At 61.4% G+C, this 24537-nt stretch overlaps 2 protein-coding genes across 5 annotated transcripts in view; one reads left to right on the top strand and one right to left on the bottom strand.

Moving 5' to 3' along the window:
* Positions 1–48: 48 nt before the first annotated feature.
* On the top strand, positions 49–3863 carry PHETA1 (PH domain containing endocytic trafficking adaptor 1; the record flags this gene model as incomplete). 3 transcript variants are annotated; one of them, XM_080559401.1, is made up of 3 exons in its annotated part: positions 49–2527; positions 2558–2656; positions 3073–3863. In XM_080559401.1, the coding sequence occupies exon 3, from the start codon at positions 3084–3086 to the stop codon at positions 3861–3863; it is 780 nt and encodes a 259-aa protein (XP_080415527.1). In that variant the 5' UTR covers positions 49–2527; positions 2558–2656; positions 3073–3083. The 3 variants fall into 3 exon arrangements, with proteins under 3 accessions (XP_080415527.1, XP_080415529.1, XP_080415528.1); XM_080559403.1 differs by lacking the exon at positions 2558–2656 and having other exon boundaries at positions 49–2107; XM_080559402.1 differs by lacking the exons at positions 49–2527; positions 2558–2656 and adding an exon at positions 2663–2901.
* A 2543-nt stretch (positions 3864–6406) lies between these two features.
* Positions 6407–24537, bottom strand: part of CUX2 (cut like homeobox 2) — a 59977-nt gene continuing 41846 nt past the window's right edge. The window contains exons 3-22 of one of the 2 annotated variants that reach the window (XM_080559405.1): positions 23588–23666; positions 22379–23353; positions 19325–19462; positions 19033–19156; positions 18265–18341; positions 18097–18163; positions 17860–17908; positions 17373–17477; positions 16752–16943; positions 16607–16665; positions 16484–16532; positions 16281–16380; positions 15184–15831; positions 14401–14502; positions 12246–13021; positions 11619–11778; positions 10701–10961; positions 10371–10559; positions 10016–10289; positions 6407–9071 (exon numbers count right to left, since the gene is read on the bottom strand). In XM_080559405.1, the coding sequence (XP_080415531.1) occupies positions 8411–9071; positions 10016–10289; positions 10371–10559; positions 10701–10961; positions 11619–11778; positions 12246–13021; positions 14401–14502; positions 15184–15831; positions 16281–16380; positions 16484–16532; positions 16607–16665; positions 16752–16943; positions 17373–17477; positions 17860–17908; positions 18097–18163; positions 18265–18341; positions 19033–19156; positions 19325–19462; positions 22379–22781 (4434 nt within the window). In that variant the 5' untranslated portion in view covers positions 22782–23353; positions 23588–23666 and the 3' untranslated portion in view covers positions 6407–8410. The remainder of the gene's footprint in view (positions 9072–10015; positions 10290–10370; positions 10560–10700; positions 10962–11618; positions 11779–12245; positions 13022–14400; positions 14503–15183; positions 15832–16280; positions 16381–16483; positions 16533–16606; positions 16666–16751; positions 16944–17372; positions 17478–17859; positions 17909–18096; positions 18164–18264; positions 18342–19032; positions 19157–19324; positions 19463–22378; positions 23354–23587; positions 23667–24537) is intronic. The other variant, XM_080559406.1, reaches the window with a different exon arrangement.

The raw sequence follows: 24537 nt of genomic DNA on the forward strand, positions 1-24537 counted from the left end.
CTTCTTCTCCGTTTTCCCAAGTGCCAGGCGAGGTCAGGGTGGGCGTTTAGTCACCCCACTTGCCCTGCCTGGGGAAACCGAGGCAGGGGCTCCGCTCCCCCGGCTGGGAGGCCGCTGCGGGGACACCAGGGAAAACATCACGGGGCTGCTCGGAAGGGGAAGTGCTGGAGGCCGTGCAGAGACACGTGGCCATCCCAGGGGAGACCCAACGGGAAGCAAAACTCATGGGGAATTTTGCTAGAGATTCAGGAGCAATTTGGGTGATTCTCCAAAGCAGCCGCCAAGGGGCTCCCCAGGAAGGGGCCGGGCACCCAGCGGGGGAACAATGTCTGCTAAAGCGGCTGCACGAAGCATTCGGGGTTTTGGAGTGCTGGCAAAGGACCGTGGCTGCTTTTTTTCAGTTTCCCAGGCTGGTTTAAAAAAGGTCTTGCTTCTCCCCACGGGCCTTCCCCCTCCTAATCTGGGTGTGTGAAAGGGCACCTCGAAGCGAGGCAGGGAGATAAGCGCTGCAGAGAGCCACGACTTCACACCGGCGGCCTTGAACAGAGCCACTCCGCTCAGGAGGGAAGATAAAGCCCGGATCGTTTTAGTGCTGTTTTAAATCCTTTTTTACAGACCGAAAGAGAAAGTCTGCAGGTGATGGAGGAACCCCTTGGTGAACTGAAAACCTCTGCCCCGAGCAGAGGTTGCAAAGCCTGGAGCACAACCTGCAGGCAACGGTTGTTGCCTACGGCAGGATTTCTTAATCAGTGTCCTTCAAAACAAGTGCCAGCACCATTTTTGCTGAACCATACACATTGCTGATACAGGAGAATGAAGGAACTGCAGGAAACGGACAGAGATAGGGAGAGCAAAGCCTTGAAGCTGGTATTTATTGGGCACGGTGAGGATGGGAGCGCTGCCAAGGTAGCCCTTGGGCTGGTGGTGCTTTCAGCACGGAAGGCTTCTCCCAGCAAAGGTTTGTAGCTGTCCCGGGACATGGATGTCTCAGCTGGACCCGCTCACCCCTGGCCTGGATGGAGCAAGCGCTGGCCGCCTGGCCGAGCGCATCAGTGGCTCGAGTGCTGCACGGCTTCTGCCATCAGGAAGCAGCGAGGGGGTCGCAACCCCTGCCCATGCAGTTGCACAACACCCAGTGCCTCCAGTGCCTGCACCAGCCCAGCTCATGGCTCATCGCCTGCTGCTTTCCAGCTCCTCGCACTGGTCATCACCTGCCCCCAGACGGCTGGCCAGACCGCTCAGCTTCTTCCCCAACGCTTCCTTTCCTCCCACATGGACACAGCCCCCTCTCCGGCTGCTTTGTCCTCTCCCAAGGACACGGCTCGGAGCGCAGGAGAGCAGCCAGGACTTGCAGCTTGGCACTGCACCAAGCAGCTCTCCCACCCACGCAGGACCGGCCTCTCCCCTCTGCCTTTTCCTCCAGCCCTCCCCGCTGAGCTTGTAGCACCCAGCCGTCCCTCGCCCTCCGCCAGGCGCTCCTGGGCGCAGACACCAAGGAGCTGACTCTAAAATTCAGCGTTGTCAGCTGCTGTCGGCACTGAGCTCCTGGTTTTCCACCTGTGCATCCATCCATGCATCTGTGCGCCCCTGCATCCATCCACCCACACATCCGTGCATGCATCCATGCATGCACACATCCCTCCGTCCATCCATGCACTAACTCATCCGTGCACCCGTGCATGCATCCATCCACACATCCTCCATGCAAACTTGCATGCACACATCCATCCATCCATCCATCCATCCATCCATCCATCCATCCATCCATCCATCCATCCATCCATCCATCTATCCATCTGTGCACCCATGCATGCATCCATCCATGCATCGTCCATGCAAACTTGCATGCATGCATGCATCCATCCATGCACCCATGCGCGCATCCACCCCTGGGTGTGCGCCTCCCAGGTCTGCATTTGTGCCCCTCGCCGCGGCCCCCCGGGGGCTGGGGCCAACCCGGGTCCCCAGCCAGGTCCTTGGCGAGGGGCGGTGGAGGAGGAGGAGGAGTAAGAGGAGAAGAAGGAGGAGGAGGAGGAGCCGGGAGGCAGCGCTCCGCCCGCGGGGCCGGCCCGAGCCGCGCCGGAGACCGGGGAGCCGAGGACAAAAGGTGGCCGGGGGGGACCGGAGCGGGCGGAGCCGGGACGGGGCTGGAGGCGGGGGCGGCACCGAACCGGAGCGGGAACCGGAGCGGGAACCGGAGCGGGAACCGGAGCGGGAACCGGAGCGCCCGGGGCTGGGGAAGTCGTGGTGGGGCTCGACCGGGGCGGTCCCGGTGCCGCCGAGCAGGGGAGGGCCCCCCCGCCTCCAAAGGTGCCCGGGACTTTGGGGTCCCCAGGGACACCCCCAGCAGCCGGGGCAGGGGCACCCACCCACGCTCCCTTAACCCCACGGTGGGGCCGGGTGGAAGCGAGCACTGATCCTCGCCCGGGTCCGCCGGGTGCTCCACGGGGGCTGCTCCGAGGGTGCTGAGCCCTGAGGGTCAGCGAGGTGCCACCGAGGGTGTCCAGCCTTGGGGGACAGCGAGGTGCCAGCCCCGTGCCAGCGGCCGGCCCCGCACCCAGCGCTCCCGTGCCCCCCGCGACCACCCGTGTGTTGCTGATGCTGGTGGCAGCCAGAGCCCAGAGCTAGAGACAGGAGCCGTGCCCGTGTGGTCCAGGTGGGTGGAAAGAAGTGGACGGTGAGGCCACCGCTGCTTAGGGGACGTGGGGAGGGGGGGCCTTGCCCTGGGTGACACGGTCCCCGGGGAGCCGGATCTGTGGCGCGGGCCATAAACCCTCCCTGCGTGCGGTGGGGAGGAGCGCCACGGCACAAGGCAAACACGGCGATAAGGTCACCTGCGCCGGGGGACGTGGGACACCGGGGCCAGCCCTGCCTGGGGCTCATCCACGGGAAAACGCTCAGGTAGGGGGAACCCCTCCCTGGTGACCCCCCAGCCAGCACCCGCCGGCCGCAGCGGGGTTAACGTGGCCAAGGTGTTTTTTCTCCGGCTCCATTTCCTGGGTGCCAGGGCCACCAGGAACAAAAAGCCGGCGGATTATTAGTGTGCAACCCCGGGCTCTCTCCTCCCCGCAGGGCGCGGAGCCATGAAGCTGAACGAGCGGAGCCTGGCGTTTTACGCCACCTGCGACTCCCCCGCCGACAACGCTGGCTTCCTCTACAAGCGGGGCGAGCGGCACACGGCCTACCACCGGCGCTGGTTCGTGCTGAAGGGCAACATGCTCTTCTACTTCGAGGAGCGCGAGAGCCGCGAGCCGGTGGGCGTCATCGTGCTGGAGGGCTGCACCGTGGAGCTCTGCGACTCGGCCGAGGAGTTCGCCTTCGCCATCCGCTTCGGCGGCACCAAATCCCGCACCTACGTGCTGGCGGCCGAGAGCCAGGCCGCCATGGAGTCGTGGGTGAAGTCGCTGTCGCGGGCCAGCTTCGACTACATGCGCCTGGTGGTGCGGGAGCTGGAGAAGCAGCTGGAGGAGATGCGCTGGGGACCGGCTGCCGGCCGCCCATGCTGCCGGCACGCTCCTGCTGCCTGGAAGCCGCAGCCCTCGGGGCCGGAGCAGTCCCCGGAGCGGCTGCCAGCTCTGCCCGCCGTGCCGCCGAAGGAGAACGGCTGCGCGGTGTGGAACAACGCTCCCGGCACCGACCGGCTGCCCGACGCCACCAGCTGTGACGGCAGCGATGATGACACCAACCCGCGGCCACCTCCGTTGCCACCGCGCAGGCGGGCGTCCGGCGGCGAGCCGGGCAGCACCGGGGCTGCCACAACCGAGAGCTCCTCCTCTTTCTACCGGCTCCACGAGCGGTACGGCCGGGAGGTGGCCCGGCTGCGGCAGGAATGGCTGAAGAGGCAGCGCGACCACCAGCCCTGAGACGTGGTCGGGCCCTGGCAGCCCGTCCCGGACCCTCGGTGCCACCTGGGATGTGCAGCCCCTGCGGATTTCAATTTGGAAACACACACTGAACAAGGCCTGCTGTGAGCTCCTGATGCTCCTGCAGGGGGGTCATGCACCCGCGAGGATTTTGGGGAGGGTTCGGATGGGTGTTTCGCTGCTGGGGGGGGTCTGTGCCGCCTTCCCCACCCTGATCTCAGATGAGCTCCCTTGCACCCCTCTGCTCCGGCAGGATGTGGTTTGAAGAACGAAAACGTGGGCGCACGCGGGCCTTCCCCAGTGACAGCACAGCACGCAGCGGCCACCACGCAGCCGGTGCCACCCGGGGGGCCCGTGCGCTGCCGGCAGCCCCGCAGGAACCGGGGTCCTCCGCAGCACGCTGCTCAGCTTCGCCGTGCTCCCGGCCACGTCCCTCAGGGCTTCGGGACGGATATTTCAGGGCAGGGCATAGTCCGTGGGCTGGCTGATAAAGGGGAAGCATCGCGGCGCCGAACAGGAACGTATGTGTCAGCGGTGGAGGGTGTCGAGTGATTCATGTGCCAAAGCAGAGCGCGGCCACCGCCGGAGGTTCAAGGGTCTCCTGCAGACGTTTCTCTGCTGTTTTCCCCAGCGGTTTGTACCAGCACCGACACCACGGGCACAGGGGCAGGGTGACACCCCAGTATCCAGCTACCCGGTGTGGTGTGTACATTTATGTGGATGGTGTGTTTGCGTTAATTTCTGGGCACAGCCCTTTCCTGTGCTTCGGACACAAGGGATGGTGCCGCAGCCGGGCGCTGCACCAGCTCCTCCTGTGCTGCCTCTGCTGAATCCCTCCCCTCGGGGTCTGCCCCCAGATCTGGGGGAAGAAACACTGGCAGCACCTGGGGTTTGGCTGGGTGGCTCCGTCTCGGTCTCCCTCTGCCTTCCCGGAACTGGCTCGTGTTTTTCCTACAATAAACAGTTTCAGAATTTCCCTCCTAACTCTGATTCTCATTTGTGCGTTCGGCTCAGGTGGGAATTAACCGGTGAGTTTAACCCCAGTCCTGTCCCTGCCATCTCCACGGGGCCAGGCGGGGATGCTGTCACCCCAGCAGGACATAGCCAATGTGGGGGGCTTGCCCCAGGTCCCTGCCTGCGGGGATGGGGATGGGATGGGGATGGGGATGGGGATGGGATGGGGATGGGGATGGGATGGGATGGGATGGGATGGGATGGGATGGGAGGGGAGGGGAGGGGAGGGGAGGGGAGGGGAGGGGATGCCCCCAGCAGCTGCTGGAAGCAGGCACATCGCCTCACCCAGCCGAGCTGCAGCAGCGATTGCCTTTGGAGCAACAGGACTTGCATGGTGGAGGCCAGGAGATCGTAAATCCACGTGGCTGTGGCTTGGCAGGTGTGCCGGCGAGGATGGGGATGAACCAGCGAGCCGTCCCCACTGCTATCTTCGCACACAAATCACTGCAGCGTTGCCAGCTTGAGCAGAAGCAGAAGCGTCATCAGATGGAAGACAGATTGTCTGCAAACAAGCCGCAGAATTTATTTTTTCCCAATAATCCGAGGCCTCCCAGTCAAATATCTCCATTAGTTCCTGGCTTCATTAGGCACTGTCTGCCTCAGAGTGCATTGCTGGTGCTAAAACCCCTCCGAGCCCTGACTTGTGGCCAACACTGTGTGACGCCACCCGGTTTGGGTGTCCCCTTGGTGGGGATGTCCCCAGCCAGATGACTCAGCCAGGGACACCATGCCTGTCCCCTCGCTGTGCTGGTGGCGGCGTCACGCAGGGACCAGGACCTGCTGCCATGCAAGGGGCCAACACAACCCCGTGTCCCCGTCCCAACCGCACGCACATCTCCAGCTCCTTGCTCACGTCGGGTCTTGCAGCAACACTGGGGAAGGGGTCCTCTAGGGGAAACCGAGGCAGGAAGCCAGCCAGGCTCAAGTGCTCACCAAGCCCTGCTCCAGGCTGGGCATCATCATCCTGCTGCATGTTTTGGTGCTCAGAGTGGTGCTGCGAGGGCATCCAGGGCGATGTCCCCCCCCCGCAGCATCCAGCTGGGGACCGTGGCCCCGTCAGGCGGCCGCAGAGCAGGGCTGCAGTTTCCATGGCAGCCGGCCGAGCTTCTCGAGACATTCAGATATTCATTAAAAATAAATCCTTCCCGACGTGTTAGCCGACAAACAAGCTTAAACAGATACGCAACATATGGATTTATTAATTCATCAAACGCAAACACCCCCGCCTCGTGGCGGAAGCTACAAAATCCCCAGGCGGTGCTGAGCTCTGTAGGGTCAGGCGGCTCCTGATGGAAACTAAAGCAGCCGTGGTCCGGAACAGAGCTGTGCCAGGGCAAACCCCTGCCAGGGATGTCCTGCCACAGGGCAGGATTGCACCCCGAGCTGGGCCGACCCCATTTAACACCTCCCTTTTTTCCCAGTGCGCTGGGAGGCGCTGATGGCCACGAGACCCGAAGCAGGGATGTGACCCGGAGGGAGCCAACGCCGCACGTCTCAGTCCCACGAACAAACACACCGCGACGCCAGAGTCTTATCCAACTTCTGTATTTAGTGGCTCTTTACAGAACTTGTTCCTTCCAAAATTTTTAACAAAGTTCGTCGATCTCATAGAAACTTTTGAAGTACAGTACAGGAGCCCAACAAAATGTGATCGGTATGTCCCACTAGCGTTTAGTACAACAGGATTTCCGTGTTCGAAAGGCTATCCCTAAGTGCTTCATCAAATCCCGTTCCACTAAAGCTAACACTAGCACACTACGGAGAACAGTAGGCCATGGGTACGCCTCGACCGTCGGCAGCGCGGTGGCAGCAGCAGGAGCCACCTCGGGCAAGCTCGCGCTGGTGCGGGCAGGGCTGCGGTGCCTGCAGAGCCTTGCCTTTGGAGAGCCAAGTGGGTTCTGCTTTTAAAATCGCTCCCTGACGGCCACCAGAGTATAAAAATACCTTCTATTCTGATAAAAATGTCTACAGTGGAAAACTATTCAATGCATAGCCTCGGGGCCTGGCGCCGAGCTCTCCCACCCGACGGCGCGCGGGGCTTTGCCGGTGCCTCCGGCGGGTACCGGCTGACGGGTCGGCGCGTGGCACGCCGGGTTTTTGGCGCTTGCAAAATGCATCGAGAGACTGAACAGACAGGAAACAGTACAGAACAACCCAACGCAACCCACCCTCCTCTCTTAAAGGCATTTCGTTAGCGGGGACAGAGGGCTGGAGACGCCCCGGGGAAGCGATCTGGTGGCGCGTGGCCGGCGGGTGCCACCGTGCCGCTCCTACAGCTTTGCACGGGGTCAGTGCTGGGAAGCCAAGGCACCGTCGTGCTTTGACCGGGTCAGCCCCGAGCAAAGCGCAGGGCAGGAGCACAGCTCGAAACCCCAGCGCTTGTCCCAATTTGCCAAGCCGTGCTGTAAAAGCCATCGCTTGGGGAACGGCCACAGCAAGGGGACGCGCCTCCTGCCCACAGCCCTAAAGCCTCCGAACCAAAAAAGTGCTTCAGCCCCCAAAGCTGGACGTTGTGCAGGGAGAGCCCCCGAGCAGGGGGTGTCCTGGCTTTTTTCAGTGCTTGTCCCCAAGCACCGGAGCTGCGGGGCTCGGAGGCTCCTCTTTGATTTCCTTTCCCCAAAGGAGGACGGCAGAGCGCAGGCACCCCGGGCGCCGTCCCAGCCAGCCAGAGCTGCCCTGGGTGTCACCCCCGGGTACCTTTTCCCATCTCTCTCCACCAAAATTAGAGACAGCTTGCTTTGTTTGTGTCATTTTTGCATTCCCCCCGCCTTTTTCTTGGAGTGGCTGGCAGGTGCTGTCCTCGCTCGGGGCTGGCACCGGCTGCTGACTCGAGGAAGCGCGAGGGCCCGCGTTCGTACCATGCTACATCTTGTTCAAGAAGGCTATTGCAGACATTTCTACAACATATACAACTGCACGTGACATTCTGGGTTACAAAGGTTTCAAAAACATACCACCAGAACTAAATACATACTCGATGGCGTCAAGGTTTTCAATTTAGAGTCTTCATGGACTATCACACAGTCTCTGGATGGGGCCGAAGCGATGCAGTGTCTTACAGACAGATGTGGAAAACCGCTATGCAAAAGTTTATTAAATTTGGTCAGTCTCATAGTGCTTCTTGATGGCTTTGCTCAATAAGTCTTTTCCGTGTTTTATTTTTTTTTGTTTGTTTTTAATCTCATCCAGTGGCAAACTACAAGACTTCAGTGTACATTTAATGACACGACTGCTACATCATCTTGATTTTATAGCTATCTTTAATATCAAAGCAGCTTAAGCTGTTAATAAATTCCAAAGTATCCTTTTATTAAAATATCTAAAAGAGGTCTATAAATATTTTTTTTTTCTTTTCTAAAATCGTTCCCAGTTTTTCACATTTAAAACAAAAGCGGGGGCGGCTTCGTAGCGGGCGTCCCCCTTCCACCGGCCGCTCCCCTCCGTCGCTGGGTCCGCCTCTCGGTGCGCGCTGAATTTATCAAAATATATATATGTGTGTGTGTGTATATATATATCCAAGGCAGCGGGGCGGCTCAGAACTCCCACTCGAGGGCCTCCTCGCGGTTGGCGGCCCGCTCCAGGCGGTGGATGATGTTGTTGAGGTTGGCCATCTTCTCGTGGCGCCGCTGGACGCTGGTGCTGAGCCGGGGGCCGGGGGCCGGAGGCAACGCCGGTGAGACCGGCCCGGCGGAGGACGGCCCCGGTGAGGCCGAGCCGGCGAGGCCGGGCGAGGAGGCTGCCGAAGGTGAGCTGGGGGACACCTCCAGGCTGCAGCGGGATGAACTTGCCGACGACTGGGAGCCACCGGGGTCGGGGTGCGGCGGCGGCGGCGGGGGACCCCCGGAGGCCCCGGCACGGCCTCCCCGCCGCGGGAGGCTGCCGGCGCTGGGGGCGGCGGCGCGGGGGGCTCCTCCTCGCTCCTCTTGCGGGGGCCCAGTCCCTTCTGCTGCCCTGGCCGGGCTGCGCGAGTCCCGTCGGTGGCCCCAGCCGCCTGCCTCCCCCTGCTCCTCCTTCACCTTCACCTCGCCGGCACAGGGGTGCTCGCTCCCCTCGAAAAGGGGTTTTCGGTCCTCGGTGTCCGAGTCGGGGCTGTGCGGGGCCCTGCGCCCCAGGCCGGCCGCCCCGCTGCCCTGCTCGGGGTCCGTGTCGTTGTCCTGCGCACCCTCCACCAGCATCTCCCGGCGCATCCGCGACCTGCGGGGACATGACCACGAAGCATCAGTAACCATCCCGGTTGGAAAAAGCATCTCCAGCCAGGAACACTTTGCTTTGAAAAACGCAACATCGCTGCACCCGTAAAAACCCTGACTTGTCATTCTTTAAAACATTCGGGGGGGGGGAGTCAATCAAATTGCTCGATGTGTGAAAAGGCTCGTAAGCCAAAACGGCGTCGCCCGCCTGCCCGCATCAACCCCTTCTGGTGACAGCGCGGTGCTGCCGCGTGAAAGCGGAAACTATTTTGCAACACTTCGGGCTCTTTCCAACTTGCAGCCTTCCATACTGACATACTTTTGCACGCATTTTCCACTACCTTTTTTTTTTTTTTTAAATATTTATCATTTTTTTGAAGACCTATTTCAGGGCTTTTTTTGTTTACCGAGGGCAGGAGTGACTTCCCTGGAACAACACGAGGGGAAAAGTCATGGGCTTAAAAAAACACGTTAGTCAGTATTTCTCCAAAAAGCCTGATTTTCCAAGCTTTCCTCTGTGCTCCTCTGAGTCTTCCCAATGAGCAATGGCTTTGTGTGAGAAACTTCAGCCAGCTCCTATAGATATTTACCAGCACATGCAGGCTGAGCAGACTCAACATGAGTGCTTATATGCCTTTTAATGCTGTGTTATATAGTGGCAGGGGGCACAGCCCCTCTGACTGTGCTGTTCCCCTCCAAGCAGCACTAAAACCTCCCCCAGGCCACAGACGGCTCGGTGTGGATCTGGGGGAGGAGGATTCGGGACCCCTGCACCCATTGGCATTACAAAGATGAAGCCTGGTGCCTGCAGCATTTTGGCTGCAATCCTGCACCCACGGGACCCCGCGTGGGTCCGCGTCTCCCCATCTCTTCTCCTGGAAGAGAAGCAGCCACCGTGCCACCGCGTCCTGCCGGCCACGTCCCCCCGGCACCCGTCCGGTGCCCTACCTGTAGTTGTGGAACCAGTTGATGACGGTGTTGGTCTTGAGGTTGAGCTGGAAGGAGAGCAGTTCGATGGTCTGCTGGGACGGGTAGGGCTCCAGCTGGTAGGCTTTCTTCAAGGCTTCCTTCTCCTCGGGGGCCAGCACCACCCGCGGCTTCTTGATCTGCAGGAGGCTGAGGTCCTGGGGCTGCAGGCCGGGGCTGGCGCACTCGGAGCGGGCGCTGGGGGACTCGCTGTCCGAGCCGGCGCTCATCAGCCCGTAGCGACGCTTCAGGTAGGCTGCGGGAGAGGAGAGGGAGCTGCGCGCCGCTCGCCCCCGGCCGCCCCGCTCCGCCGCCGCCGCCCGGCCCCCGCGCTCACCTTTCTTCTCCAGCTTCTTCATGTCGCGCAGCTTTTCGACGTTGTGGGGGTCGTTGAGCCAGAGCTGCATGCGGACGAAGGGCTCCCGCCCCTTCAGGCTCAGCTTGTGCCACGGCTTGGGCCTGGAGAGGAGATCGGACACCGAGCCCTGCGTCAGGCCCAGGATGCTCTCCCCAAACAGCCGCTGGCCTGGCGGAGGAGAAGCAGAGGCGGTTAGCGCGGGACGGACCCCGCCACCCCTGCCGAGCACCCGAACACCCCGGCCTCGCCGGCATCTCCCGAAACAGCCAGAAAAAGGGGATGCAGTGCTGCACCCGGCGCCGCCCGCACCTAAATTGTTGTCCGTCAGCACCTCCTTGACCTTCTTGGTGATGGAGTAGGTGTCCAGCTCGGGGGACATGGCGACGATCTCCTGGATGCCCACGGGGCCCTGGCTGTTGGGGTGCGCCTTGCCCGCCGCCGCCCTGCTCTCGGGCTGCTGGTTCTCCTTGCTGCTCTCCAGGGCGAGGGTGAGGGGCTCCTGCGAGCCCTTCTCGTGCTCGGTGGGGCTGGGGGGCGGCGAGGGGGATGGCTGGGGCTCGGCGGGGCTGGCTGCGAGGCACCGGCAGAGGACGGGTTAGTGGCACCGGTGGGACCCCGCTACCCAAACCCACATCCCACCATGATGATGGAGTGGGCATTGGCATGGGTCAAGGGAGAGGACGGCGGTGGGAATGTAAAGGTTATCTTTATTGTTCATTTATTATTTATTATTATTATTTCTTGTTCCTGAAAGGGGGAAAGCCAGCAGAGCCTCGCCAGCATCTACGGCCAAGTAGGAAGCGACGGTGGAATAATTAAAGAGAGAAAACACAACATTAAAATAAAAACCCAGCTACTTATTTATTACAGGCACAAAGCCAAGGATTTTTTTTTTATGACTTTCAAAACCCATTTCTGACAAAATAACATTTGCAGGATCTGTGCAGCAGCCCTACCTTGCCTAACATACTAATTAAGGGGGTTTGGAATGAGTTGGATGAGTCAGAGGGGCGGCTTTGGAGACACAGATGAATGTCCCCCCCTCAATGCTTGGTGGGATGTGGGGTGTGGGTGCTGGGGGGGCTGTGGGTGGCACGGGGCAGCCGCCAGCACTGGGGATGGGGCAATGCCATGCGGGACGGGGGTACAACAAAACCCTGCTGCATTGGGATGCCAACGTCAGAGGGATGTTTAAGGAGCAAGGGACACGGCGGCGGTGGCACTTACCCTGGGAGGGGGTCGGCTGCTGGCTGATGCCTTGTCCCAGCTGGTCCGTCAGCCAGAGCTGCATGCGGATGAAGGGCTCCCGGCCCTTCTGCGTCAGCTTGCTCCAAGGCTTGGGCCGCGACAGCATGTCGCTCACGCTGCCCTGGGACAGGCCCAGCACCTGGGCACGGCGCAGGCGTTACCTGATGGGCTGCTGCCATCGTCCCCACCGAATGGGACAGGGCGCCCTGGCCATGCAGGGGTAAGGAGCAGGATGTGTGGAGGGGCTGGGGCATGCACTCACACCCCAGCGTGTCCAAACCCCTTGTTCCCAGTGGTGGGTGATGGTGCTGGGACCACCACGGGTCCCTCAGGGATACCCAGGGGGTACTGGGCCGGGAGAAGAGTCCCTGCAGGGGACAGCAGGCTCCCGGTGGGTAGTGCCACCAACCAGACAGTGGTGGCCACCAGGAGATTGTTCGGGGTTGGGTTGGACACTGAGGGCTCAGCATCTGCTGAGGGGACCCACCGGGGCACAGCGGGGACCCTGGCAGGAGGTGCTGGAGGACATCAACCACCCCCGGGCACTGAAGGGGAGACTCCCCACCCCAAAGAGGGGACACTGGACCCCATTCCCTGGCCCGCTACCTTCTCTCCGAAGATCCTCTGGCAGATGCCGTTCTTGGCCAACTTCTCCTTGACCTGCCGGGTCAGCTCCAGCGTGTCCACCTCCCTGTACATGTACATCTCGTACTGCTCCGGCGTCAGCGGCGGCACGGTGGGCTTCAGGGTGCGTGGCACGTAGGCGGGGTAGTAGGACAGCCTTCCACCGGCTGCTGGCTCCGCGCCCGCGCCCTCCGCCTTCATCTCCGTCAGCCGGTGGGGCTCATCCTCAGCCGGCGGCAGCTCGTCCTCGTTGGTACCGCTCTCACCGGGCTCTCCCCGCGGCCAGACCCGGCCGTTGGCCATGCCAGAGTAGCTCGAGGAGGAGGAGGAGAGCGAAGGCGAGACGGAGGTGTAGGGCCGGCTGAGCAGGCTGCGCTCCGACGCCCAGTGCTGGTCGAAATAGGAGCCGGCGTCGCCGATCTCCGACTTCACCTTGCGGATGATGCTCTGCACGAAGGCGGCGGGCGAGAGGACGGCGAGGGGCGTCTGCGGGGGGCCGGGGCTGGCCCCGCTCCCCTCCTCCTGCTTGACGTATGCCGGGACGATGTTCTGGCTGACGGCGGCCAGCGTGGAGCGCTCGGCGGGCGGCGTGCCCCCGGGGCGCCCGCTGCCCCCCGCCTCCATCTCCAGCAGCGCCTGCTGCTGCGCCTGCATCTCCCGCCGCGCCTGCTCCAGGATGCTCTTGATGGCATCCTCCGAGCTGCTGCCACCCGCCCCGTTGGCCACCGCTTGAGATGCCGATGGGTTTTTGGGCTCACCTGCAAGGAAAGGGAGTGAGGGGGGGGCCCCAAGGCGCAGCGCTCGATGGGGGAGATGGAGGTGCTGGCCTAGGGTCCAAGGGAGGGAGGGAGGGCTTTGAAATTTTTAGGGTTGCTTTCTGGAATGCAAAAGGTCTTGGCTGCGTTCTGACTGCTGTTCAGAACCCTCCTGCCTCAGTTTCCCCTGCTGTAATGGGGGTTGAGGAGCCCTCCCCTTCTTCAGGGAGCAGCTGTGGGGATGGGGACATCACCAGATGCTGGTGGAGCACCATCAGCTGGGGAGCTTGGCCGCTCACTGTCACAGGGCTGGACAAGAGCACGAGCAAAAGCAGCTTCAGAAAACTGAACCAGAGCATCCGCGACACCCAGGCCACTGTCACTGCGCTGTGCCTACGTGGGATTTCTTTCCTTGCTGCTTTCTTAATCCCATTAAAACTCTTGCAGGATGGGCTGTTAATTGCATTTCCTTCCTCTGCCTTTGCTTAATAACAGAACGGCTTTCGCAGAGCATGGCAAGCATGGAAATTGTCAGGCTGGGCGGGAAGGTGACACCTTGCTGGAGGGGACAGGATGGCTGGTGGCCCAGCGCCGGGACAGCCACCAGCCACGTCCCCCATCCCACCCAAACCTGGATTTGATGCTAAATGCAACAGCTTCTCTTTCTTGTAGGACTTTGTATCAAAAGGCTGCCAGAATTCAAAATGCGTGAGAAAAGGGATTTTACAAGCGCAGATTATAAACCTGGATGGCGGCACCCAGCGAAGCGAGCGCTGTGACACTCCTGTATCTACGTGGGATTCCATTTTGACAATTGCAAAATAAATCCCATTACCAACGATGGCAATAGACAAACATGTTTGTTTTCCCTGCCTGTTTTTCCACCATTCCTGTCTAATTTAATTCTCCAGGATTCTGCTTTCTCAGCAGACTACCTGTTTTAATGTATTTCATTTCTTGTAATTGACTGTGAGCACAGCTGCTTTAATGATTCTTCATGCCATATGGATTGTGCTTTCTCATTTAATCATCTGTTTTGGTGAAGGGGGAGGGAAAGGTTAGGTCCAAAGTTTCTGAAAGCCCATGTACAAAAGCCACTGCGTTCAGGGCACCAGGGGCACACGCAGCGCACACTCGTGACAATATTTACCAGGATTTATTTCCACCCTCTCCCAAATCTTCTCTATGGATGGCAGCGGGACAAATGCCCCAAAAAGCTCATTTTTGGCCCTGCCAGCATTGGGTGTATGGATGGGAGCAGCCAGGAAGCATCCACAAGCCCATGGCACCTACTCCAGGGTCCCAGCCCTGTCTGGGGCAGGATGCCTGGACGTTTTGTGCCCTGCACACTACAGACATCTCCTAGAGCAGACAGAACCCACCTCCCTTCTGCGACTCGATCTCCTTCTTCGCCTGCTCTAGGATGTTTTTGATGGCGTCGTCGGAGCCGGTTTCTGGTGTTCTGATCCGCGGCGTGATGCTACCTGATCAAAGAGGCATGACAACAGATTTGTCACCGGCGCTGGTTTTACAAGCTCCGCTCGTACGTCAGGAAGTATTTACTGCTACTCGTGTTCAGTTATTTTTAGGGATGCTGGTTTTAAGAAAAACACCAGGCCCAATTAGTTGCCAGCCCCTGCCACCAGCTCACACCTCCAGCATGGCATCGCCTGGCTGGGGACCCGAGGGACCTGAGGCCACTGCCACCACCTGGAGCATCGCTGAGATGGGGTGAGGAGCCGCTGCCATTATTTCACAGCGGTGCCGACACCGTACCGCAGTCCCACAGCACTAAAACTTCATTATTTTAACAAAATATTCCGCCACACATCGACTCACATGCCACGAAACAGCTTAATGAATAATTAAATGGCACTTGTCAGAATAAACGAGTGAAGCAAGTCTGGGGGTGCACCTTCCACTACGGGTTGTTGTTCATCGCTGCCACTTGCCAGGGCAATCCCTGAGGGTCCCCATCCCGTGGCAAGCAGCACCTGGGGACCCCTGGGGACAAACCCTGTGTGCTGGGGGTGACTCCACGCGGTGTTGCCACCTGTCTCACCAGGGAGATGGGCTGGGTGATCCCACAGTGGCATGGAGCACCCTTGGGTGCTGCTGGGACAAGCAGGGCAGGACCCGGTGTGCGGGGCCACCCCACCACTCACCTCTCTGGCGCACCTGGATAGTCCTCAGGGCCAGCACGTTCTGCTCGTCGGAGAGGAACTGCTTCATCTTGATGAACGGCTCCTTGCCCTTCACCGTCAGCTTGCGCCAGGGCTTGGGCCGGGCCAGGATCTCGCTGACGGAGCCCTGCGACAGCCCCAGCACGTAGTGCCCGAAGACCCGCTGCCCGATGTTGTGCTTCAGCAGCTGCTCCTTCACCTGGAAGGCGATGTCGGCCGTATCCAGCTGCTCCTCGTCGGCCGAGCTGCCCCCGCCGCCCTCAGAGGGCTCAACGGGGGGGCTGGCGGCGGGCGGCACGGGGACGGGGGGCACGGCACTGCTTTTGGCCCCGAAGAAAGCGGTGGGGAAGGGCAGCCCCCCGCCGGCACCCTCGCTCTTGTAAGGGGGTGGCTGCAGCGGGGGGGCCTTGGGGAGCAGCGTGTCCCCCGGGAGCCGCTCGCCCCCCGGGAAGGGGGACAGCGGGAACGTCCGGGGGCCCTCAGGGGCCAGGCCAGGGCCAGGCAGGGGTGGGAGGGGAGCAGGGGAGGCCGGCTCGTCCGCCGGGGCCTGTGGGAGCTGCTGGGGGGACGGAAACGGCTGCTCCATGCCCAGCGGGTCCTTCCCCGACTCGTCTTCAGAGGGATCCTCCTCTAGAGATGAACGAGAGAGACGGACACGCACTATAGTCCCGCCGGCCGGCCGCACGCTCCTGCCTCAGTTCCCCCAGATGGCCCCCCGATATCCCATTCCCAGGCTCTTTCTGGTCACTGGGGGCAGGATCTGGTCCCACTGGCCACGTTCCTGGGGGTGCCATGGTGGGCAAGCTGTGGTGAACATCGTAACTTGGCCATGGCAGCCTGCCTGTGCCACGTTTGGGTCCACAAGGACACACAACAAGCAGCTGGCCATGGTCTGCCCCTGGACCCCAACGTGGAAAACCACAGTTACGTGGGGCTGTGGCGCGTGGGGACATGGTGGATGTGGTGGTGTTAAGTTGATGGTTGGACTCAGTGAGCGTCAGGGTGTTTTCCAACCTAAGCGACTCCATGATTCCATGACTTTTGGCACCCAAGGCATCGCGTGGCCGCCGTTACCCTACCAGCGCTGGCCATCAGGCCGGGCTTCTCCAGCAGGTACTTCTGCGGCGGGTAGAAAGCCTCCTTCCCCAGCAGCAGGGCCTCCTCCGGCTTCGACATGCTCTGCAAGGAGCAAAGCGGCGGTGGGACGGGGCGGCGGGGCTCCGGTGGGGCCGGCGGCTGCCCCGCGGCCTACTGGCACACGTCACCGCGCCGCAGCACTTGCCTGGGGAAGGCTGCAGCTGGCGGACGCCACCTTCATGGCCTTCAGGATGCTGGGAGAGAAACACGAGGGGCGGTGAGGCGGAGGACGTGGCCTCGCGCCGCCCGGCTGTAGGAGCAGCCCTACCTCAGCTCCGTCTTGATCTCCTCGTAGTCCGCCTGCGCCTGCAGCTTCTCCTCCAGCTTCTGCGGACGAGACACAGTGGGGTCTGGTGCAAGGCTGGCCATGGCTGGCACCCACCTCATGCCTACCCAAGGGCCTTTGCACACACCTCGATGGCTTCGTTCTTGGCGGCCAGCTGCCCCTCCAGCTCGGCGATCTGGTTGGCGGAGGACTCCTCCAGCTCCTGCAGCGAGCTCTGGAGGTGCTGGACGTCCTTCAGGAGCCGCAGGATCTCCCGGTCCTTGGCGGCCAGAGCCGCCTCCAGCCTCGACCCTGAGCACATGGAATAGTTCACTTTGTCCTGCCGGGAGAGGGGACACCGTCAGCTCCCGGCCACCCGACGTGGGGACGTGGGTCTGTCACTGGTGTGGGGTGGGACGGACCCTTCCTCTGCCCCTAAAGGTTGCCCATGTTCGGCTCAATGCTATGGGGGTGCAAGCTCCCCTCCCTGCGAGGCAGGGCCCACAGATAAGGCACGGCCAACACTACGACCCCACAGCCCCAGTGGGGGAAAAACGCCCGGATCCCTCCTGCTTTGCTCCTGAGCTGCTCCCACACATGGTGGGTGCTCCTGAGCCCAAAACGGTGCTCCTGGGTGCAACGGGGTGCTCGGGACTGCATGGGGTGCTTGGGGCTGCATGGGATGCTCGTGGCTACATGGGATGCTCCCGGTTACATGGGATGCTCCTGGCTACAATGGGTGCTCCCGGTCGCGATGGGTGCTCCTCACCCCGGCAGCGCCCTGCGGGGAGCAGCAGGCCAGGCGCAGGGAGCTGTTGACGGCCGCCAGCTGCTCCCTCAGGCTCTCCACCTCCCGCTGCGCAGCCTCCGCACGCTGCAAGAGAGCAGAAAACACATCAGGGTGGGCGCCCCCCACGCCTCATCCCACCCGTGGGGCAGAACAGAGTCCCAGAACCCGCGCCCACGCATCCTGCTCCCATCCCCTGGCTGGGTGCTCAAGCACGGCGGCGAGCCCCAGAACGGGGCAGTGGGTCCAGCCCGGTTCGGGGGAGCTGCTGTGCAGAGGAAACCAGAGCCCCTCTTTGCAGGGACCCCCAGTTTTGGGGAGCCCAGCCGGAGCCTGGCAGCCGTGTGCCATTTTCCGGCACCAGCATAAAGGTCACTGGGATTTTTGGGGTGCATTGGTGGGCGCAGCAGGAGGGAAATGGGGTATTTGCTCTGCACTCGCTGGAAATTCGGGAGGGCTCCCGGCTCACCTGGTTGGCTTTTTCAAGGTTCGTCATGATCATGGCTACTTCGTCTGCCCTGCAGGAAGAAGCAAGAGGCATCAGCTGGCACATGGATGCCGGCCCAGAGGTGAGGGACATCAAATCCGTGGCCAGCCAAAGCCCTTGTATGATACGGGCATGGACACGTGTCTTAGATTCAGGGAGCGACCGCCACGTGGGGTGCTCCTGCGGTCACTTCGTGCACCTCGGCACCCAGCGACTCACTTGGAGGCAGCCTCCTCGTCGTATTTACACCGCAGCTCCAGCAGCTCCGTCTGCGTCGCCTTCAGCGCTGGCAGACAGCAAAAAGAGAGGAGATGGGGGGGGGTGAGAAGTGGGCTGGGGGCTTCAGGACGTCTCGGCCGGCGAGGTCCCCCAGCCCATCCTCCCTACCTGAGTGGAGCACCTTGATCTTCTCCTCTGCTTCCCCCAGGCGTGCAGCCAGGGTGAGCTGGGCTTCCTGCAGCCCCCTGCGGAGAGAAGGCCGTCAGCGCCTGCCCCAGCCCACCACGCCGTTTCATTTTAAGGGGTCCAGTGGTAAAAATTCACTTTGGGTGGAAAACTGCACATCGGAGCGCAGCCCCGTGGGGGCTGGCACCGTGCTGACCCCGCTCGGTGTCCCCTGACGAGGAGCCGAGGCAGGAGGAAGGTGGAAACGCTCCTGTACCGAAACCCACCCCCTCCTGTCATTAATTTGAGGGGGGAAGCAATCAGGGAAAAGTTATGCTGCATTATTTATAGCCTGCACTTGCCAGGAACTTACTCGGAGAGCTCTGCAATTTAGGGTTTAAAGATTCCTCGTTTGTTACTGGTGCGGCGTGTTAAGGAATAGCAATGAAGCGCCGCTAAACGCACTGCCGGGAAAGCCGGGAGCCTCAAAATTAAAAGGCCCTTTAATGAGGTTCACCCACCGGCCCGGATTTATGCGGTTTGCCCAAGCACAGCCACATGTCACACACCACAACTGCCTGGAAGAGGGGACGGACGGACACACGGACACGCTGAGTGCCCAAGCAGGACGTCTTGCTCTACCTAGGCAGCGAAGGAGGTGTGGGGGGAAAAAGGCAGAGGCGAGGACAGCCGGACACCCCGGGCAGCAGCAGGGAGAGCCCTTGGCACCCCTAAATGCCTTCTGGGGGCCCGTCGCCGGTACTCACGTACTTTTGTTTTTCTGCCTCATTTCTCTGCAGCCAGGCTTCTGCCAAAAGGGCTTTGCTGTCGACACCGGGGAGTGTGGCCTCGGCCGCCGCGAGCCCGGCCGCCGGCGACGTCCCTTCTCTCTGCTCTGCAGGGGGGACACGTTTCAAAATGCTGTGGGGTGGGCACGGGGGGTCAGAGACAGGGGTTCAGCCCTGAGACCCCCCCCTCCATCACCCCGCGGGTGCTCAGGGGCACGTGGGGACACGGATGGGGACCACCGTTGCCACCCATGTCTGGCCGGTGCTGGGGGTACCTTTGGTGCCGAGGAGCGCCGGGTGCTTCTTCCAGGGGCGGCCGAGCTCCTTCAGGGGCGGATTTTCGGGCTCGAGGCGCTGGAGCTGCTGCAGGCGGTCCTCCAGGCTCCGCGCAGCCTCCAGCACAGGAGCGGGGTCTGCGGGCAACAGGGCTGGCGGTCAGGGGCGGGGGGCGGCCACCATTGTCCCCATCCCACCCTCGTGGCCACGGGGACGTGGGTGCCACCCTCTTTGTCCCTGCATCCCAAGGGCAGCAGCCATCCGCAGCCTGCTTACGAACAGGGACGGAGCCCTCGCATGCCACCCCAGGTGCCACCCCATGTGCCACCCCGTGCCACCCCGTGCTCCCCATCACCACCCCAAAGCCCCCGAGGGACCAAGCGCCGCTGGGGGTCGCATCCGGGCTTCTCGTCCCCAAACACGGTGGCACCCGCGGCACTGGTGGCCCCGGTCCCCCCAGTTTGGGCTCAGACAATGGCAGTTTGTGCCGAGGTAAGCAGGTGCTTACAGAGCCGTATGTCTTCCCTCTGTCAGCATTACACCATCATTAGCTAGTGTCTGCTCAGCAGGGTGTGCCATTATGTCTCCCAGGGCTGATGTAATTATACATTGACATAATTAACCCAGCAAGCCCATTAAGCAGGCCAGCTAAAAATTCATCTATAATTATTTGTTGTGTGCATGCTAATGAGTCCATCTGCACTGCCATTGTACAACATGAACAAATTAATTTACAAGTCTGGATTTTTTAATAAGTTCAAGAAAATGCCTCCTATTGAGCCAGGTTAATATAGGTTTGGGGTGCTTTTTTATTTTTTATGAAAAAGAGAGGAAAGGAAATAGATTGGAATTCTCCAGGGTCAGAAAGTTAGATAAACAGGGAAGTGGGATGGAGCTGGGTGTGCTACCGCACGGTGCACACGCGTGGCAGGCGTCCAAGGGTAAAACCTAATAACGGTGAGGGAAAAATCCCAACGCGTGGCTGCCTCTGCTGTGAGCAGGGACAGACGGTGGCTCCTCGACCTGGATGAGATGGCAGCGGTGCGGGACAGAGGGGCCGGGCCCCCCGCCATGGGATTTGGGCTGCTCTGGGGTGGCACCAGATGTTTTTGGGGTGAGTTTGCCCCAAAGATACGGGATTGGGCCTGTGATCATCCCTTTCAGCACCCGGCGTGGACGCAGGCAGCAGGACAGCAAGCGCCACGGGTGCTGCTCGCAAACAGACGGTGCCACAACATGCGCCCCCCGAGATGGTGCTTGGAGCCCCCCCGACCATCACTGCCATGGGGTGTGGGACCAGCACCACCAGCATCCTCCCTCCTGGGATGCTTTATGGGAGCAGGAGCCGTGGCTCGGTGCCCCTCCAGCTGCTTTGACGTCCGAGGAGCCGCAAGCGCCAGGGAAAACCTGCCCGTGAGCTCTGGGGAACGGCCCCTCCATCGCCGCGAGCTGCCGAGGATGGCAGGTGAGGCTGTGCAGCACAGCCCCGAACCTTGCTGGATGCTCTCACAGCCATTAATAACGTCTGTAAGTACGCGAGCTAACGATCTGGGTAATTACACCCACAGCGGCAGGGCCGGGGGCCCTCCCCCGGGCTCCCCCCGAGCTGGGGCACCAGCAGGAGGCCACACGCCAGCCCGCCGAGCGGCTGATAAACGCTGGGGCAGGCCCCACGCGATCCGTGCCGGCAACTCCTCTCTCCTCCATAATGAGAAATAATCCCGGAGCAGCTCAGGCGAGCAATAAAGCGCCGGGGAATTTTGCTGGGGTCAGCGTTTTCCCTGCCGCGACGAAGCCACACGCTCTGCCAGCGCCCCGCTCGGAGCTGCCACCCCGGGACCATGCTGGGAGCGGGGCTTGGAGCAGAGCAAGCGGCTCTCCACCTCTGCTTTCCTCAGCTGTGACCTCCGTGATGCAAAATGCCCGCCCGGATTAATTAAATCGCGCTAATGCGCCGCTGCCCAGCCGTTGGGAAAGCGCTGCCCTCGCCCACGGGGCCGACCTCGCAGCCCCACGTGAGGCGTCGGGATCAGCACGGGGCTGCCGGCAGCGGAGGCCAAGCTCGTGCCACGCTCGTGCCACCAGACAGGCCAGCCCTGATGTGGCACCCGGGTGGCACAGACAGGTGACGGGTGGCACAGGCGGGTGACAATTGGCAAAGCCATCCCGCCGAGCCCTGCGGCACCCAGCTCCGGCAAAGTCCCCGCCACCAAGCTGAGCCCCCTGCCCAGGCTGGCTTGGGGTGCCACCCTATGCGCTCTCCCTATATATTAATATAAATTGATGTATATGTAATAAGTCTTGCCACTAGCTGGCGTTATTGGATGCTGTTTGGCACCTGCAGCAGTGCTGCAGCAGGGATTCGGGGCGGTGGGCAGGGGGCTCTCCTCTGTGCCCAGCCCTGGCACCAGGGGGGGCCTTCGGGGGGTGCTGGGGGGGTCCCAGCCCGGTCCCACCGCAGCACCCCACCACCACAGCAGCTGAAGGCACCCACAGGACAGGGCGGGTGTGCTGGGAGGCGTCTGAGGTGCTCGACACCTTGCCCTGCACATGCACAACCCCACGGTGCAGCAGCCCCCGCGTCCCCAGGGACCTGCATCCCGTCCCTGCGCCCTGGCTGCTTGTCCCACCTCTGGCAGAGGTCTTGTGCTGGAGGACAAAGGGTGGCGTCTGCCCCGCACAGCTGCCACGACACCGAGAAGACCCCAGGGCATCCACGTGCAGCCACGGTGCACCCCCGGCGCGTCCGGGTGCATCCCCGGTGCCTCCCCACCCACGGTGTGCCCGCGGTGTGTCACCGGTGCCGGCACCTCCCGCCCCAAGGTGGCACCTCTCGCGCCACCTCGTCCCGACCTGCTCCGGCAGAGCCCTACGAAACCCTCCACGAGTCAAAGTCAGGCTTAAATCAAATCATCCCCAACAACAATGACATTAATTATGCTTTTAACACATTTTACAGCTTCCCCCCCCTTCCCTTCACGCCACATCTGTGTGAACAATATCCCAAAGATTTACGGTTTTCTCCCGTAATTACAGACACACAGCCAGCTCACTTATCAAAATACTTGCTGAGCAATCAGGCTCCGTTACAGTCTCTGCCAGAGATTTGTGTTGACAGCAGCCATTCAAGGCAAAAAATGTCGAATCAGGACTTATGTGGTGCTTGTAAAGTGTTCCACAAAGAGTTCGCCTGTCGAGAGACACGCGGACATGTGACGGACGGGGACAAAATGACAGGGGGGGGGCTCGGGGCCCAGGAGATGGAGGGAGGGCAGAAGGGAGCAGGGGGCAGCTGGAAGCCGCAGGGGTGCAGGAGAGATGGAGGTGCTGGGACCACAGGGGGAAGCGTCGGGGTGTGCGTGTGTGGGTGTGCACGGGTGCGCACGGGTGCGCTGGGCACGAGGTGGGTGAGCGCGGGGAGGGAAGATTACCGGGTTCTGGAAAGCGAGCTGACATTTGGTTCTTGTAGCACAGGATAAAATTTAATGAGGACAAAAATATGTCTCCCTAATTCCCCTAAGAAATCATTAAAACATTTTGTTATTCCTAAATGTCTGGGAAATGAATTAGTGGCCCTGCAGGAGCCCTTCTGCACATCTTCGGCGGTTTGAAGCTCTCCATCCTCGGAACCGGGGCTGGCGCGGGTCCCCCCAGTGCCGGGGACGCACGGTGCGTGCCGCAGCCGAGCCCCCGGGGCTGCCCGCGGGCGGCTCAGAGCCGGCAGAGCCCATGGAGCAGCAGTGGGGAGGGCTCCTGGCACCAGCCAGCCATGGCACCAGCTCTACCAGCGCAAGCCCTGCACCTCAGTTTCCCCCTCCCAAGGCTGCTGGAGGTGCCCCTGGAGGGGCACCAGCCCCCGAAAGCCAGAGGCGCGGCGCGGACGGTGCCAGGAGCTGCGCCGCGAGCCGGAGCTCCGTGGTTTCGGCGAACTTACCGTCGAAAAGACAACTGGGGATAGCCGCAGTGTTATTACAAGGGCTGAGCAAATGTATTCCTTTTCTAATGTCAAGATGCATTTGGCTCAGGGGCTGAAACACAGCGATGGCAAAAGATGTTTCCACTTGTCTCTTCGGCTGGGATTTCCAGAGCAACATGCAAAAGTGGACGTCTGCGCTGCCAGCCGCCCCGGGGACGGGGATGGGGATGGGGACGGGGACAGGCGCCGTGTCCCAGTCCTCGGCGCTGGCTCCTCTCCGGGCACGAGGCCGCCGGTGGGTCGCACGCTACTCGCTACGCAGCCAGGTCGCCACCGCGTTCCTTACCTGGAGCTTCGATTAATTGCTTGTAAACACTCAGGAAAGCCGTCTCAGCCTCCTTGCTCCTCTTACTAAGTGCAATCACCTGCGGGGAGATGGAAAAAAGGTGGTGAGAGATGGGGCTGGAGGAGGGAACGGCTCTGCTGGACAAGAGACTGCATGCTCAGAGGCAAGCTTTGCGAGCGAGAGGGATGGGGACAGTGCCCGGGTCGCATCCTGCACACGCTGCAGGACCAGGGACGCCCGCCCTGCACCTGCTCCGCACCGCGCAGCCGCTCGCTGCCCGTGGCCAAACTCCTCGCCCCGTTGTAATGTCACGCCACTTTAAATCATTGATGCGCTCTGAGTAAATGAAAATTACAATTTAATGCCGGCGCTTAAATAAGAAATAAGGTTTCTGCCTGTTATTGTGCTTGCTGGGACGGATCCAGCCCACAGCCCTCCCTGGCACGGTGGGGACAGGGCGGTGCTCGTGCCATCCCTGCACAGCAGGACCGGGACCGGGACATCTCCTCGCCCACGTCCCCCTGTCCCTGCCACCACCGAGGCCACGGTGCCACTGCTGGCTGGGCGGCGGGGAGGTGGCACGCTGCTAATAGCCCAGCAACGTATTAACCTGCCACGCGCTCCCATCCAACATTGCTGAGCACGAGTCATTTACCCCCGTTAATTTTTCACCATGCTCCGACACGCCGCTGCCTGCCGGCTCCGGTGCTCTTTGTTGGCCGAGTTTCCCCCGCCCCGCTCTGTGCCCGCCCAGCAGAGGACAGGACACGGCCCCAGTGGGACCAGGAGATCTCCACGGCCACAATGTCCCTGCTGTCCTCAAGAGCCAACGATGGAGGTGACCCCCAGCAGAGATGGGGCTCCAAATTCCCCAAAGTCCAAACGTGGCTCCCGACCACAACCAAGGCCGAGGGCATCTTTTTTTGCACCCTTCTTGCTCGCCGAGCTTG

This window comes from Anser brachyrhynchus (genome assembly GCF_964034855.1).
Source record: "Anser brachyrhynchus genome assembly, chromosome: 17".
Taxonomy (NCBI): domain Eukaryota; kingdom Metazoa; phylum Chordata; class Aves; order Anseriformes; family Anatidae; genus Anser; species Anser brachyrhynchus.